The sequence below is a fragment of the Aptenodytes patagonicus genome, chromosome 5, assembly GCF_965638725.1.
Source record: "Aptenodytes patagonicus chromosome 5, bAptPat1.pri.cur, whole genome shotgun sequence".
Lineage (NCBI taxonomy): Eukaryota > Metazoa > Chordata > Aves > Sphenisciformes > Spheniscidae > Aptenodytes > Aptenodytes patagonicus.
Genome location: NC_134953.1, coordinates 70,226,380 through 70,243,796, shown reverse-complemented (window position 1 = coordinate 70,243,796; position 17,417 = coordinate 70,226,380). Strand labels below are relative to the sequence as shown.

Below are 17,417 nucleotides of genomic sequence, written 5' to 3'. Positions count from 1 at the left end.
AACTTTCATGCCTTTGTAAATACTGGGCAGCCAGATAATCCTTTGCACTTTTCCTGAAGGGTTCAAATGCTTAATTCACATTCTCACTTCACTCTACTCTGGGTGAACAAACCCAGAAAAGACAGTAACGCATCAGAATTGGCAGGGTATCTCCCCTTGTTATGCTTCCTTCTCGTTCTGGCAGAGGCAGAGTCTCTGGCAGAGACTCAAAGCACCAATTTGAGGAAGAAGAGGAAAGGATCTTTAATGGTTAAGAAACTGACCAAGTTACTGTGTGCTCTAGTGTTAGTGTGAGTCAATCAAGAACTTAGATACGTAGTTTGATCCACTATAACTGAACAGAGTTCTGTGAGCAAACCACGTGGGGTATGACAGACAAAGGCAGCAAATGCAAAGCAGATACAGTCGCCATCAGCTAAGACGATATAACAGTTTCCTCTAACACAGGTTCTGCAGCCCAGAAAACAAAGTCTGTGCTCTTGAGTCCTCCCTGTTCACAAGAGGATCGAGCTCAGCTCCAAGCTTTGGTGCGTATGTGTAATATTTGTGAAGCTAGAAAATCTCACCATGAGTTACTGCACAATACGCCTACCTCTTCATTTGTACCTAAGTGGGGACCCTGTTCCATTTTTACAGCAGCATATTTAATAAGTAAAAAATCGGAGTTCATTAAAAATAAATGTATTTCTTGCTAGGAAGTCTTTGGTTTAAATGCCCATTTTCAAACATTGTATGTGAAAACGCTCAAGTCCTGCAGTGGGTCACTTATTAAAAATTTGATTGGAAGATCAGCCTACAAGTCATAAACAGTCTCATGAAGGTGTAACTATCGTAACAACTTTCCTTTTCCCAGTTGGAAATACAAGATGAACTGTTCTGAAACACCTAATGTATGACTAATGTTTATTTGTTTTACAAGAAGCTTTACAGCTGCAGTGTTCCAAGAATGCTTAAATTCAATAAACAGCTATGATAATTCAATGAATGGTGGCATTTCCTCTATAAGAAAGCATAACCTATCCACTCTGATTTTTCAGAATCAGTAAAAAAACTTTCAGGTGTATTACCGAAAAGTGAGATTTAAACAGCTCCTGCCTCCTTGGCCGTATAAACAGTACGTCCAGATTCTGGTATTCTAAGTTGATGAGGCAATACGCCATACAAATTATTTTGATGCATATTTTTTCTTATGTTACAAGTGATGTTATTTGGCATGTCATACCACATTACAACTCATGAGGCAGAGAATTTAATGGGGGTGGTGGTCACTCTGAGCAGATCTGAAATTGCTATATATAAACTACATTATTTTACTACTGTATGACATCCCCCAAATGTATCCATTGAAGTTCTCACCTGTCTTTCCCAGTTTCCCGTTTAAAAAGGTCATCAAATTGAAGCATCTTGTGGCGAGAAATCATATATGCTTTTAATTGAGGCAGTATCTGATTCATCAGCTGCAGGTTATTATACACCAAGCCTTTACCATCTCTCCTCATGTAGCTGCTAGGACCCCAGAAGATAAACACAGCACCGTGGCTCATATTTAAGAGTTCGTTGCGATTTCGCAAAATCCTCTGAATACTGGAGTGTGCAATGACTCGAAGGCTTGTTTTGTTTCCAACATCTTTTCCATAACCTCGAGTAGGTGCATCATTCATTCGTATTACGCACTCTGTCTCGTCGATTCTGTCACCTTGTTTACTTCCCAGAAGGTGTCCAGAGCTGGTTACCAACGCACAGCTCTTGCAGTGCATTTTTAAAGGCTGCAAAGACATACATACTTCAAAATTAGCTGTAAACATCTTCCCATTCACTATATGATAACTATATTTTACATGTTCACGGCATATTTTACAGCAAAAATCTCAAGAGGACTTTATATAAATCTCACCCAGCAGTCTTCCCAAATAACTGGGGACACATTACCTGTACTTTTTGTAGATGGGGAAAATGAGACATAGGTGTATAGCCCTTAAAGTTCCTCTGTGGAGTTAAGTCCACTGTTTAAATCCTCCTTTCCACTGCTGCATCATACACAGTAATCACAACAGCTTCTATACTATTCCCAGCTGCATAGGATTGTACTTCTTCCACTTGCCATAAATGAGCTATAATTGGAGTATTTTTGATTCTTCCTCTTCCGATTTTTGCAGGAAATAATCAATTGTAAGTCCTCATAAGCACAGGTGTGAATAGCTTTCAACCTTGGGGTCAGGACATTTTGCTAAGGGAAGTGTTATACCTTGGTCCAATTCTTCCACGCGATCTCCAAGTTGGTGCCATAACCACTGCAATGCTCTTGTACCTCCTTTGTGGTTCAGCAGTCAGAGCTGGTCATTAATGTCTGTGTATATTTTACATGACACTGAGTTAGTACACTGAACTTTTTCTAGCTTGTCAGGTCATGTTTAAAAGTTACACAGTAAAATGGAACAGGAGGTGCCTGTTCAGCGAGTGTCTGAACCTAATGGAATCAAGAGAGTAAAACAAGCTTTCATGAAAATGAAAATGCATTATAAATCATATTACTGAAGTATGCCACCAATATAGGTATCAGTAAGAGGAGTATGTAAGTGTATTTGCTACTCAGCATGAGAACTAAAAAGGGGCAAAGGGTTAACAGTATCCACAAAGTGCTAATTTCTAACAAGAATACAATAAACTGGGAGGTAAAGACTGTTTGACAGAGTGCCTCCGTGGCCCTCCATGAAACAGTATCTTGTAGCATTTAAGACCAGTAACATCAGATTATAGAACATACAGAGCGTGTATCTTACCATTTCTTTGCAAAAAAAAGGCAAACAAACTAAACTGGTTGCTCACCAGTCGGAAGTTCCTTGGAAGGCCATTTTGGTTCATGAGCATTTTGATCTACTGACCTTCTTCTCTAAGGTTGTCTATCAGAATTTTATTTTCATTGCTAACCATAAAGAATGGCATTCCAGTACCTTCCTGGTGAGTAGCAGGCTTGTTTAATTCCAGAGGCTCCAAATCAGACACACAACATGCTGAGAGCAGTCATCTCCTGCACGGTGGCACTGGCCTGATCCTGTAGTATACCACAGAGGGGGCAGTATTCATTGGCTCTGAAGAGCGCTAGCAACCTAAACCCATCTTTGACAATGAGGGCCTCAGCACCTTGAGATCAAACCCTGTGTTCTCCGTGGCAACTCATTGTTCATGCCATTACAAACATAGCTAGCATGTCTCCAGGTGTAAACTTGGTGGGTTTACTAGCAATGAGGAGAAGTTGTGATGACGTATAATTACACTTAGTATCAACCACATGTATATAGGAATCAAATGACTAAATTGGCGTGCTGTGAGGCACAGCTTAAAACTCTAAAGCTGAAAAGAAGACATAGCCTAGGTTTGAGATAATCTCAATCTGCTGTTTGGAAATGTTTTGGCCCCTCTCATTTGAAGAGGGTATTTTACTTTAGTAACTTGTTTTTTAATTTTGAAGGTAATAAGTTGTTGCAGTCTGAGCTTTTTTTCTATGAGAATAGCTAATGAATGATGAAGTGCTTTTTAATTAAAGACAAAATAACTGAACTATAAAATTTGCATAATGATACAACCAGTAAGCTTTGTATCTCCATCATCCTCAAACAACAAAGTCCCTTTTCTTTCACATACATGGACTGTAATCCAGAGCTAATGATATGGGTAGAAATGTTCATGCCTTTGTGAGCCAAGGTTCCTAATGCAGTATTTACATGCATTTTCCTTTAAGCTTTCATCTGCCACTTTGATGAATTACCTAGCAAAAGGCTCTAAGGTGAACTAGCTGCTCCACGATCATGCTTGGGAAAACAAGATGAAGTGCTAATGAGGTTAAAGGAAATGTATTCAGCACCAATGTTAACTCACGTGGGTTTGAATATCCACATAGCAAGACATTGTCACCTAAACAATCTCTGCTGGTTTCTGGCCTACTGAGCTACAACTTACTTGTTTCTTTTAAAAGTCTGCCAGAGAATCCATTAATTGTTAGGAAACAAGGGCGACCATCAGTGGAGCTGTGGAAAGGTGGGGAGGAGGGTGAGAGAGGGGATGTCAACATTTGCTAGATGATAAACATTAACACCCCCCCCAAAACATCTGTCCCAGATCTTGTTTGAAAACTGTTCCTTCTGGGAAAAAGTCTTTAGACTGAAACATTCAGGTATTGCCCAGCTACTTCTTGAATGATGCATGGGAGCTGAGCCCATGTAGCTGCTCCGGGCAAGTCATTTTTCAGTCACCTCACTCAGATTCTTTCAGTCGAAATCTACAAAACTCGCACCTAAAAATTGTCAGAGGAATTCACAGCCAACAGCCACAACAGTCTTGTACCAGCTGTTTATAATGCTTTGACAACATTGAAAGCAAGGGGGAAAAAAAGCTATTGGATGTAATATCATCTCATTGGGAGGCAGCGGTTGTACCAGAAATGTCATCTACTTAAGCAATAATAATGGAGGCACAAGGCAGTTCTTTGGGATTGATGACCAGCTGGGAAAAGTTGATGGCCTGAGAATAACCAGGGGCCATTAAGCCAGAAGAACATTAACTCCACAGAAAGCTCTCTGTTACGGTAATTATTACAGTGACATTTGGACAAAAAAAGGCAAACCAAAAAAAAGCAAACCCATGACATATGAGTTTTATTTTAGGTAGGTGATGCAACCCTTACTTCATGAGCCTTGCTTCAAAATGCCCAGAAAAGGGATAGGGTGAGAGGTAGGTGAGTTTTATGGCATCTGTATTAATTATCTTGAAATGTAACATATAATGCATGTAAAAGCTGCTGACATTTAATGGTACCCATTGTCAAAAAGCAGCCACATTTTCATGTGCATATACAGTGCCTTGCACAACATGGCAGAGCATGTGGCTACTTCTACAACACAAGTCAGTCGTATCAATACTCAGGGCACTTAGTGAACGAGACAAGTTTCAGCCAAATAAATTGCCCAAATTACCTCTCAGTTCCAGCCACCTGAAAATACATATGGAGGGAGAGAGAGAGAGAAGAGGTTACAAGACAGCAAGCTTACAGTGCTAGAACCCCAGAAGATGGCAAAATCAACTGGTGCTTTTCTGGGATAGATGGGCTATCCCAAGGGAATGAAGGGAGCAGGTGAACCTTGCTAGGTTCTGGTAAACCCCATAACAGCACCTCGGTGGCCATAACAAATGAGTGCAACCTTGCACTGCTCTAAATATCATGGGCCAAACTGACTCCTGGCAACTTTCGCTTACATAGATTATAGCCCAGTACGTACTGCTGCTATATCACATACATCTGATTTGTTTAATACCAACCAACAGACAAACAGAAACAAAAAACAATGCCACAGTTGTTTCTGTATTTTCCACTTTGAGGCAATCTGCTCTATTATTGCCTTTAAAATCTATGCTGTCCAATGATAGAAAAAATGTTATTTTCAGACACTATTGCTCAAAAAAAAAACAATGGAAAAATGTTATTCCTGATTCAAAATATGTTACTCTTAGATATAATTATTTTCTTCGTGATGAAATCAAATGATCAATTTTTTTTTTGCTTATAAAAGTCTTTTGATTTTAAAGCCAAGATTTAGAAAACAAGACAATTCCCTCCAGTAAAATCACGAACACTGGAAAACACACTTTTTCCTATACTGAGTACTTAATGACCTACTTTCAAGGCCCCTGGGTTCAGATCACTACATTATCAGTAGTATAAAAGTTTCCCTTCTATAAGTAAAAAGTAGAGTATTTTATCTTGGCAATGATGACCTGGCCAACAACAAAGGAGGAAAAAAAAAAAGGTATCTTCTGGAGCGAAGAACAGCTCATTACTGAGTTCAGCAGAAAAAGACCACCTGTCAGTTCAGCAACACCAGCATTCCTCATAGATACATCTGGAAATATTACAGATGACTTCAAAGTGTATTGGGAGAGAGCAAGAGAGACCGAGAAAGGTTAAAGAATATCCAAATTCCTTTTGGACGAATGACCTTTAACTGAGCATTTGAGACCGAAAGTGCAAAATATCAGTAAGGTACTTGACAGCTATGTTTTTCTCTTGCACTGCAACACCTCTACAGCATTTTGTTAGCCAGCACCAGCATGCTTGTCTTCTGTCTGATCTGGAATGAAAAGCTATAGGGCTTCTTCACTCTGTATTAACTACCTGAACCATATCACTGAACCAACAACCTCCTCTGCAAGAGCTCCCAAACTGACCACTAAAGTAAAAGCAGTGGTAGAAATAAGAACACTGATGTACAGGAAAGCAAAACCGTTTCAATTTTCAATTGAATTAATTCAGTATAGGGCTATATTAATGGTTAAAAAAGCACACATAAACACTACAAGAGACAGTCTGGTGCAGGAGAAAGTGAGCTTATTCCAGAGCAGTCTAGCTTTCTCTTTTTGTTATAAAGCAGATAATTTCAGTGGTAGGACTTTCACGTCTCCACTACCCACTAGTGCCCATTGTGTCTGGCCTAAGCACAACAGCTAGCTTGTGACACACTCTGTATGTTACCTCATACATACTTTTTATGTTCCTTGCCTTGTGCACAGAACTTAATCAGCATTTCATACGTGATGTTAATGAACCCTGTGTTCATCCCATGTTCAATGTAATTTATTACTTATGGCTTGTTCTTGCTTGCTGGGTCATCAGCCACCAGCAACAACACTGAGTAGTTAATGCATTGCCAGTAGTATCATATTTTGTCCTGGCAGCTTCAGTTCTAACTTTTTACTTTCTTGTAGCCTTGAGCAGCTTTGAGGTTTCTCACAAACTGCTGGTGTGGGACCACTGCTCCGCTAGGCTGGCTGCTCCTTCACAGTTCTCCTCTCCCAGAGGCTTTGAGGACAATCCCCCTGTCACAGCAGGCACCCAAACCTCTGCAGGAGCTTCAGGCATCCCCAGTCCATTGCTGGCACATCACAAACAGCTGCTCCAGCTCTTCTGAGCCCCTGTCACTCAGCACTGCTCCAGGTATAAAGCTTCTCTTGCCATTACTTCCGTCCCTCATGAGCAAGCTATACATATTGTTTCTATCAGTGTGCCTCCTTCCTTAGTATTTTTCCTAGAGGACTGACGATTTTAAGGCCAAATCTGCTTTTCTTTGAGAAATTCCCAACATTCACCTTGAAGTAGAATAGAAACCCTGAAGCTTCACATTTGCGAAGTAACTTCTGTAAGTCAATGCAGCAAGCTGTGGGGCTCAAACTGTCTCATTAGTGAATTACACTTCTGTGCATTTCAGAAGCTATTTCCACAATGCAAGTAGTCTGGGAGACATGATCCTGTGAAAATAATACAAGTTCCCTGATAATATTTGCTTTGTAATATAGTGATGTTGGAACAGTGCTTTCATAATAATATGAAAAGAACTAAAAATGAAAAAACATACAAGCACAAAGAGTTTGCTTTGGTATTTTTCAAGTCCTGTCTACCTGACACACTATGCAATGATGCTCTCAAACTAGTCTTCTCTGAACAGTAAAAATTATCCAGATGCATATTGGGATATTTTAGGTAATACTTCTGTGTATAAAAAGCTGGAACAAAAAACCAGACTGAAACACTTAAAGCGTGAAGAGTTTTGAACTTCAACCAACTTCAACTTGCTGTGGTACACACCTCTTTCAAGTTTCTGAGAGTTTTGATTTTGTGGTGCCAAGTTCTGATCTAAGAGATGATTTTTCTTTGACCATGACATTTTCACACATATGTTCAGATAGGGAGTGTAGCTTAATTTCTACACTATGCATGCCAGCTCAGACTTCCCCCTCAAGTTTCATAAATTTTCATTCTTTAACCCTTATGCTAGCAGCTACAGAGAGCTCTTAAAGAGGGGGAAGAAAAATCCTCTGAGCAAATACATTTAGAATTTTTGTTGAACTAGACTTTTGGAACATTAGAGAATCTGCCATGAAAACAAACTGTATTATCCACTGAACTAAAAGCACTGATTGCCTTGAAAACTGTATGCCAGGGACTGATACCACACAAGTAAACAGAAAGGGTTAGGAGATACCACTTGCCCAACATTGTTAATCCTTATGCAAATCCAAGTAACAAGCGTTTGCAGCAAAACTTTGCAATTCAAAAAAGGTCTGGCAAGTCTGTTCATAAAGATAAATGCATGTCTGTTTAAAAAGATAAAAGATAAAACAAATGAATTTCTTATTACTTCTCTTTGTTTCTTGGGCTGTGGAGCCTGAATATGCAAATGTTGTGGAAACATTAGCATCTTCATTTCCCACTGATTCTTTGGAGTTAATTATATAACTGGACTCTGCCTTCAGATACTTGATAAGTAGAAACAGTGAAATAGCCAAACTTCAGCAAATGCATTCATCACACTAGTGATCACAGTGCCCTATGTTTTATTCCTCCAAGGAATGGAATATGTTTGTTTTCCATGATACTATACTGATGGGCATCTGCAAAACCTGTAGTAAAAATATAATAATTCTATTTTCAAAAGGTCCTTAGACATACCTAATTCAATTTCAAAACATGAGGCTATATTATGAGAAGAAAAATAGAAAAACAAATGCACTCTGTAAAGCTTTCACTGGGATAATTTTCTTAGAAAAAGTACTGCTAAGCACATTAGTCAATGAAGAGTCTTCTGCTTGTGTGAAGTGTTTTCCGGCACATTAACTCTTTTTCAGGGGACTGCCTGCTAGTCAAAGCTTCCATTAGATTAATTAAAATATGGCTCCTCTCAATGGAAAGAAAAGGCATGAGTTTGGTTACAGGACATTGACCGCCTATAGAAACCGAGCCCTTTCTAGTTACATAAAATACAAGCAGAAGCAGCACAGGAGACCAAACAACAAGATAACTTTCAGTATATGGAGCGCATTTCTCTTCTTATTTGGAAGCATGATTACCAGGTGCTGATGTTTTCCCCTAAGCCACCTGAAGTGAATATAAGGTGCAGCCTTGCAAATTGTCAGCACATATAAAGCTAAGATTTAGAGAGTAGTTTCCATCCTGCATCCTATGAATGTGGCCCGTGAGGAAGATTAGTATCAATCATAGGCTTATTGGAGAGGGAGATAGGATACAATGATAACCTGAAGCTATCAACTAGAGTAATGGTGTAAGAAGAAAAGCAATCAGAGAAAGAAAAGAATATCCTCAATGAAAGACAGAACTGGAAAATCAGGCAGGAATGTATCATGTTGATGAACATGAGCTGCTATACAAGAGCAAGAATCATATGAACAATATACAGGCTCTAAAGAAATGGTTATTGCCTAATGTTTATCTTAAAAGGAGTGCAAGTAGACATCCATATTACATCACACTGCTTTTGTTCTGCAGCTAAAGTACTTGCACTAAAATGCAATAAAGCCACAGGCATGGTGTCTTAACTACGCAAATTGTTACCACTTAAGTGTCAGAAAAACAAGAATTATGTCAACGATCTATAGGAAAGGTATTGGACAGTCTGGATTTTTGCTTCAGAAAGTTTTCACATCAACTTCTCTCATCTGCTTCGGTATGCTTTGGCAATTCTTTCCAGTTTAAATGCTTCATGGAAATATGCCCTCAGCTGCTCTCTCTGCACCTGTTGTGGCTATGCAAGATTTTTTTTAAGCTTCAAGTTTTACAGGGTCACTTTTTTTATCTAACCTAGCTTCACAGCTAAGCATCACTGATCCTTAAAGCCTGTACCTAAGTTTTCAAATTCAAGCACCTGTTGCTTTCTGTGACACTATTTAGCTCATCCAAATGCATCTAAACTGTCACTACGACCATTATCGCGAGGCAATAATGTGATAGCAATTGCAAGGACACAGGCAAGCCTTTCCAATGGCACCCAGTTTTAACATGACAACCTCAACACAGCACACAGAGTCCCTAGAACAGGCCAGATGAAATTTAAGACCAAATGTCCGATTAGAGAAAGTTAATGTCCCCATAGAGAATTTTCTCTAAAATATATTTTGTCTTGTATTTCTTTATCTTGTTGAAGTAGACTGAAATAAAAAATAAGGCTCCTCATTCCTTTGAAAGGTCTTTGTTAAAAAATTTTGTTCAAAGGTCTTTGTTTCAAAAACTGTCAAAAATGTTCAGCCTCACGGTGTTCTCTAAGGTCTTTCAATTTTCACGTGGCTAGCTCCATGTAATCTTCATCAGCTTATTTTATATTAACCCAGACTGCTCTATATGCTCTTACTTCTGTCGCTCTGAGTTAACAGTACATCAGAAATTAGGGAACAAAAGCAGATTAAAAATCTTTTTTTTTTGCCAGAAGATACTGCATCGGAGTTTAAAATGTTTTTCTGAGGATATATCAAGTTCAACAATACACAAAGTTGTACCACTTCTGCAGCAGGATCCCAAGGTAGCCTCCATAATCATTGGCGTATTGACAGTAAAGACAGATGCTGGAAACTGGTACTGGCAGCAAAACTGGTCAAAACATCCATTTCATTCAATAGCTACAGGATGCAGAATGTCACAGGGAATTTCTCCCATGCACATATATAGAGAAGAAAAAGAGAGTGTGTTTTGGGCTAAAATATTTGTATATTCAGTTTTGGAGTAAAACCAGACGAAAAGAAAACATCTTGAAGACAGATGTTTAAAAATGTGTATCTGTATCTGCAACTATGTATCACCACAATTTTAACTGATTTTGGGCTACAATTAAATTTGAAAAATAATCCTTTGAATTCAGGGGTCAGCTTTTCGGGTCTATTTTTTTAAAGGGTCTCAAGCATTCCAAACATGTCTCTCCAATTGTTTACTATTATCACAGTCCTGATCAGGAGACAAAAATAAACAAATAAACATATTTATCTGATCAGGATGTTTGTATCGAGTCTATTTGTCAGTGTGCAGGTTAATATGAAAATAAACACTTGGTGGATGAAAACATTTAGCACTGAAATGCACCTACCATGAAGGGTTAATTAGACAATCAAGTACAAGAGATGGCACTCTTGTCTGCCAACGTAGCATTGCTTCTCCAAAGAGATGCTCTTCAATTTATAGCAGAACGTCAAAACTATCTTCTGAGTAAGTTAGGGGTAAATAAGTTTGGGTGAAAAGGATGAGGTTAACTGGAATCTCTGGAAGAACCAGAGAAAAAGGCCGGCTGGAGAGAAAGGAAGGCCTCACTTGGAGGAAGGTATCCTAAGCTGCAGGGCAAATGAGAAGAGGGAGTCCTTGAAAAACTGAGCCAGGAAAGAGCTGATAGCCAGTCAGCTAATTACAGGCAGAGAGGGAGTCTGACCTTGCTAGAAGTAGAGTTAAGTCTATTTCTGTATCTATGTATTCCACAGACATGTATAACTGTGCCATCTCTTGTGGCTGTGGCACATAAATGCTTTTATTTATGTTTTACCGTCAACTGATTTGAGTGAAGTATGATTCCCAGGCACTTGGCTAACACTCTTCAGTAATATTCCTTGCTTAAGGATGTAGCTTATCTATAACTGGGGAAATGATATGACTTAAATCCACAGTAACCCAACACATTTGGTCAAGGAATTTGAGTGTAGAAGAGGTAGGTTTAAGAACAGATACCACAGAAATCAGGAAAAAAAGGAATCATCTTTTAGTGAGCAGCAGCAGAGACAAAACCTTCCTGCAAAGAGGTGAAATGCAGAGTACCAGAGTCCCAAGGGATCTGTGGGTGCTTTAAACACTTTATCTGCTTTTTATTTTACATTACTAGTCCTAAATCATACTCATGGGATATGATGTGTGTGTCATTTGAAGTGCATTTTACCTGGCAGTGACATTAAGCAATTCCTGCTCACTTTTTCCTGGCTTGGGGGGGGGAGTATATTTCACTGGATCGCTCCTTGGATCTATTTCACAATGGGAACAAGAGGCAAAGAGAAGTAAAAACAAGGCAGGAAAAAAAAAAAAAGAAGATAGGTGGATGGCACTGCTTTCTTTAGTGACACTGAATGTATATAAAATTCAGCCCAAAATGCTACGATAAGATGGGTGATGGTGGTGGTTGTCATGGAAGAATGAAAAGGAGAACATGGCAGCATGACCAAGAAGTGCTAGGCTGCAGACGTTTTTCCAAAGTATCTCTTAATCTTTCATTGTTTCAAATCACCATTACTGAATGCCTTGGCATCTAACTGATACCTGTCAGCAGGAAATTTTAAATGCTGTAACCAGCGCTTGCTTTTCAGGTCTCTACCATGCCTGGCTGCAGCCCAGGATTCTTGTTTCATGTGAATGAACTTCTGTCAAACAGGTTCTTCAGAGCAAAAAGGCATATTCTAAAGTAGTTTTTCTGCACTGGACATGTAGGTCATCCTTCCAGCTTTACTGCCCCAGATAATGCCCACACACCCAAACAGCATTTTTGACAAACCTAGACCTCTCTAGAGCCACACTTTCAACTCTCAGGAGAGATGGCAGGCTATTTCTTCTTGTAGGGGAGAAACACTGAAGTGTCGACAGTTTTTTGTATCGGAATCTTTCAGCAAAGGATTAAAAGAGGAAGACCAGCTACTCATCAGGTGTAACTGCTCCACTCCACTGAGCAAAGATGTGATGTCCTGTCTTTACTGCATGGCCCCTGGGTTGCCCTCAGGGGCTGCTTCACCCTGCAGCAGAATGGGCCGGGAGACTCTGCCTGCAGCTGCCCAAACCCCACTGCCTCGCTGGCAGGGCGAGGTGGTACCAGCCTTTCTGCTGCCCACACACCCGCATATATCAGGTGGTTCTCGGGAGCTGCCTGATGTTTCACACTCTTGGCACACCCTCAGTGCGCAGCAGTCGCGTCCACCTTACTGCATGCACCCTGCGCAGGTGTAACATCTGGCCCCCACAGCCTGCGGCATCCCCCAGGGCTCTGCGCAATATCCCTGTACCTGTGCCGTCCTCTCTGATCCCCCACCATGACCACACAAGGCCACCTGCAGCCCCGCTGGCTTTCACGCTGATCTCACAGGGCTGGCATGCTGTGACAAATACATCTGCAGAGGACAGGGCAGGGCAGAAGGGACACAGACAGCACGAAGAGGCAAACACGGTGACAATCTGCCAGGAGATGGCATGAGAGCATAATCCTGACTCGGCCTGCCCGGTCGCAGGCACAGTGAGACCATAGGTGTCCACACTGCTATCAAAGCCCTAAAAACCAGTGTGAATGAAGTGGGAATTTCACCTTGAGCATGGCAGTGTCTGCACTGTGTCAGGCCTGCCTATTTCCCAGATTTGCACATCCTCCCAGGAGAAACTGTTGCTCCTGTTAGCACAGTACAGCCAGGAGGAGCCCCCGTCCTGGAAATCCACATTTGAAGAAACGAGCAGCCGAACTCCACTGACATGTCAGCATTTAATTACAGCTGGAGTGTGGTTCAAATCTTTCCCTTTCTGTCATGCGTTCTGCTTCCCAAAACATAAAAACCAGCAACAGTGCATGATATCTACCCCTCAAAAATAATAATCACACTACAGCCCTACTATAATAATTAAACAAATTAATTACAATCTATAGAAGGGGACAGGTTCTGAAGGCTTAGCTGGTTTCCTTTTTAATTATTGTATAACATTGTGAACATAGGAAAAATCTTCTTTTTAACATGCTAAACGCGCTGGGGGTTTTGTTTACTTTAACAGACTGCAATGGATGCTACATTTACATTTAATTAAAAAAAAAGTTATTAAAATAGTTTATTTTGGTTCAATGTGTATTTGTTTAGCGTGTGGATGGTTTCACATCAGAAATGAGGTATTTTTTCAATCCATATTGAGCAATAGACATCTGGGAAAGCAAATAAAAAGAACAGATCAATATATTTTCAAAAGAAAGCTTGTTAATGCAAAAACATTTGGTCCTGTCACAACTAGATTATTTTTAAATGTTCACCATTTCCAAAGGAATCAATCCCTACCCCACAAGCTAAATAGTAAGTTACCTTTTTGACAGGAACAAAATAGCACAACAGCAGAAACTGGAATGTATGCAAAAACTTCACACCAAGTATGAACTACGCTCTAGCCAACGGTGAGAGAAAGAAACAGCTCCTACGGGTAGACGGTACCATCCCTTCCAGCTACATTTCTAGGGGCATGGCTGGCTGTATCAATGTAGGGTGGGTCTGCTGAACCAGGCAGAGCATTTGGCAGAAAGAAATTCTGATTTCCAGCTCCTGAGCAGCCTTATACAGGATTCTGGCAAAGATTTTGGCAGATGCAGAGACAGAAGTGTAGGCATCCAGTTCACTTGAAATTCAAATGAGGAAACAGCGAGTTGGTTTATGTGCTTTCAGGGTTAGACAGCAGCTAAGCAAAGATTCTTTTAAACTGCTATTTTACATTTAGGTTTAGGAGTGGAGCTTTAATTGGGTTAACTCCTGCTTTAGACACCAAAGCTCTTCACGAGATCTAACTCTGTTCTGTATTAAGTGAAAGTCCTAGGGAATCACTTCTTCATAGCCACATACCTGATTCATCACCCTTTGGAAGGCTACAGTAAATCTGTCATGGAACCCTACTAATTGCTAGTAAATCACCAAAGTTGCAAGTGTCACAAGCACATCCAAAAAGAGTAAAAGTGAAGAGCCAAACATTCAAAGAGCTCTGGGGTGAAATTCTGTCACTTTACAGATGAACCTGGAATCTATGTGAAAATAAATGATGTATAATGATTACTAAATTTGAAATCAAATCTTCACATGGGGACAATTCAATAAGGTTAGGTGATTATAGGACTATGCAGCAGCATCAATTATGGAGCCAGAAATAGTCTCACATCCCTCAGAGGCTACAAAAACTCCACATTGCTTTATTCACCAGCATCAGAGGACATTCACTTTCATCAAATAGTCTGGGGGTTCTCATTTGGAAGAAAAAAAAAGAAAGAAAAAACGGAAGGCATGAGCCCAAAAATGATTGGCAATGATCCTAACTTATCATCTGAGCTACCATTTGCTCTGCCAATTGATGGGAAATGAAGTGTGATCAATTCTAGTCCATTGTACATTGTTCCCATTGACTGACCTGCCAAATCCTTGATTGAATAATTAGTTAAGATATCAATATCTGCCATTTTGCACAACGCTCACAAGACAAAGCCCTAAAGTTTTCATAAAATGGACAATTACCATGTTATCTGTAACATTTTCTTTCACATATATGACTAAGCCTTGATATTGCCAAAATATGGAATAAAAACGGAACGGTACATAAGAAGTAGTAAAATCCAGAAGCATGAAATCTAGAGGTCAGTGCAACCCCTGAAGTAATACAACATACATTTTTAATCTTACGGATGGATATCAGAAAGGATTAAATCTGTGTTCCTCATTTACAATAGTTCACTTTAAGTAGCAACCTATCTATTTTCCATTCTCAATATCAGGGGAAACAGCATTAACTCAGGTACTCGGTGGTGACTGACAGCAATGCTGACATGTTAATAGCAGCTACTGTTTAAGAGCACTATCACCATCCTGTGATTCTTAAATAAAGATTTAATCTACTTTTGATGCAGCAAAGCTCTGCAGACCAGGCAATCTGCTGACAGGGCACATGAAAAGGTGGGGGGGTCTTTACTCCCAGCACCCAGTCACACACTAGGTGTGTAACAAGCTGTTCCAAAGCCATAAATTAGACTAGGCGAGGCACTGCCTGACATTACACTTTACATTACAGTCCCAAGTCTGAACTGCTAGTGAACAGGGACACTACATTTACTTTTCTATCTCAGGCACAAATGGTGTTAACTGCAAATACAAATCAGTTATTCAGTGCAAAAAGTGACACATGACTTGTAAATTGGGCCCTTTATAAGTACCCTGGCATTTCTATGTTTAGTTCACACTCATGGACGTAGTTCCCAAGTATCCAGATGCCACAGCAGTATCTAAAGACACCACTTCTCCCCAAACCATTCTGCTGCAGCTGTGGGTGTGCTTACCACCCTTCCCCTTAATTCTCGTTATCTATTCCCCTCTTACCTGCCAATGAAGAGCAAAACCAGAAAGGGAAATGTACAAACTGAAAATGCAAATGCATCATCTAAAATGCAGGAAAGTGCTAGTGGCTTACAAGGCAGAAATGGAGAAACCATGTGAAAGAGAAAATATCCTACTCCACATCACGGATGACTAATTTCTTCCCGCACTATGTTGTAATAAATCCTAGCCTTTGCTAACACAAGAATAGGAAAGCTCTTTCAGAGCTAATAAAGACATGCCCTGCTTAGTGCTCACTTTAGTATGCATAAACGGAAGACATTTCTGGTTTGTCAGGTAAGTGGCACCTCAGATAATCCAAAGAAAACAGATTTATCTTTCCTTCTGGGCTGACAGCAGGTTAAAAGCATAATGCCATAGCTTGGTATCCACACAGGGCTTCCTTTGGACATTACACCAACCCTATCTATCCCAGATCTTTATTTTTAAATTGGTAGAAAATATCATACCAGTGCAATCTTAGTGCTTGCTGGCTGATTGTTTTTTTCGATCCCTGCACTCAACAGGTGTATGTAATAGCTGGGACATGCTGCAGTATATTTCTATGCCTGCTGCTGTAGTGCAGTAGTTTGCATAACACTTTGAAGTAAATGTTTCTTAAGAGAGGAAATCTGCATTACAGATGTAGCACTTGTATCACAGACAAACTATATATTCCAGTTCAATGCAGATCTTTTTATGTCAAACCAGCTTTCTTGTGCAATTCTCTATCAACGGGATTTTCAAATTAGAGAAGTGACACAAGTCGGACTGATCACCACCCTGAATTGCTTCAACAGTATTTGCCTACGAAGTATAGGCTATGCAAGCTCTGTGCAGTGTGCAAACTCTTACTATAGAAATGCGAATTACATACATATTTACTATTTGCAGATTAATATAGTCTGAAGCAATCTGGTTCTGTGCATTTTGCTTTCTCTCATATGTTCTGACTGATGCCTTTTAATCCTATTTGAAGACTAGTTATCCAATATTATCTCGCAATATTTTACAATGTGTTTGTCCCTCCTGAGTAAAAGACTGGAATAACCAACCCAAGCCCAGAGACGGACAAAATGTTAACACACCATCTTCACCAGAAATAACTGCATACTTCCTGTGTTTCCCATGGCAATTTGGGTCTTAGTAGGTAGTCGGCCTCTCTGTTCTATTCAAGAACAAAAAACCTTATCTGTGGTTTTCTACAGGGCTTAGCTCTGGTGAGTATTAATTAAGCATTGTGAGTATCACGGTAGAAAAATGCCTCCTTTCTCCCTGCTAGCAAGACTAGTAGCAGGGGGTATATAAAATATAAAATAAAATATTCTACCCTTGCCAGATTAGCCCAAAGCACAAACAAGTACTAGCATTCTCTTTGTTCCTCTTACCCAGAGCAAATGCTACATCAAGTTTGAGACAGACAGTTGCATCTTGAGCGAATTGGCTCCAGCAATCAATCAACTTGTCTC

General features: G+C 40.0%; 1 protein-coding gene across 1 annotated transcript in view; it reads right to left on the bottom strand.

Moving 5' to 3' along the window:
* The window catches only part of ST6GALNAC5 (ST6 N-acetylgalactosaminide alpha-2,6-sialyltransferase 5), a 72,472-nt gene that overhangs the window by 12,482 nt on the left and 42,573 nt on the right, over positions 1-17,417 (bottom strand). Inside the window, exon 3 of the mRNA XM_076340421.1 lies at positions 1,357-1,766. Coding sequence (XP_076196536.1) covers positions 1,357-1,766 — 410 coding nt within the window. The remainder of the gene's footprint in view (positions 1-1,356; positions 1,767-17,417) is intronic.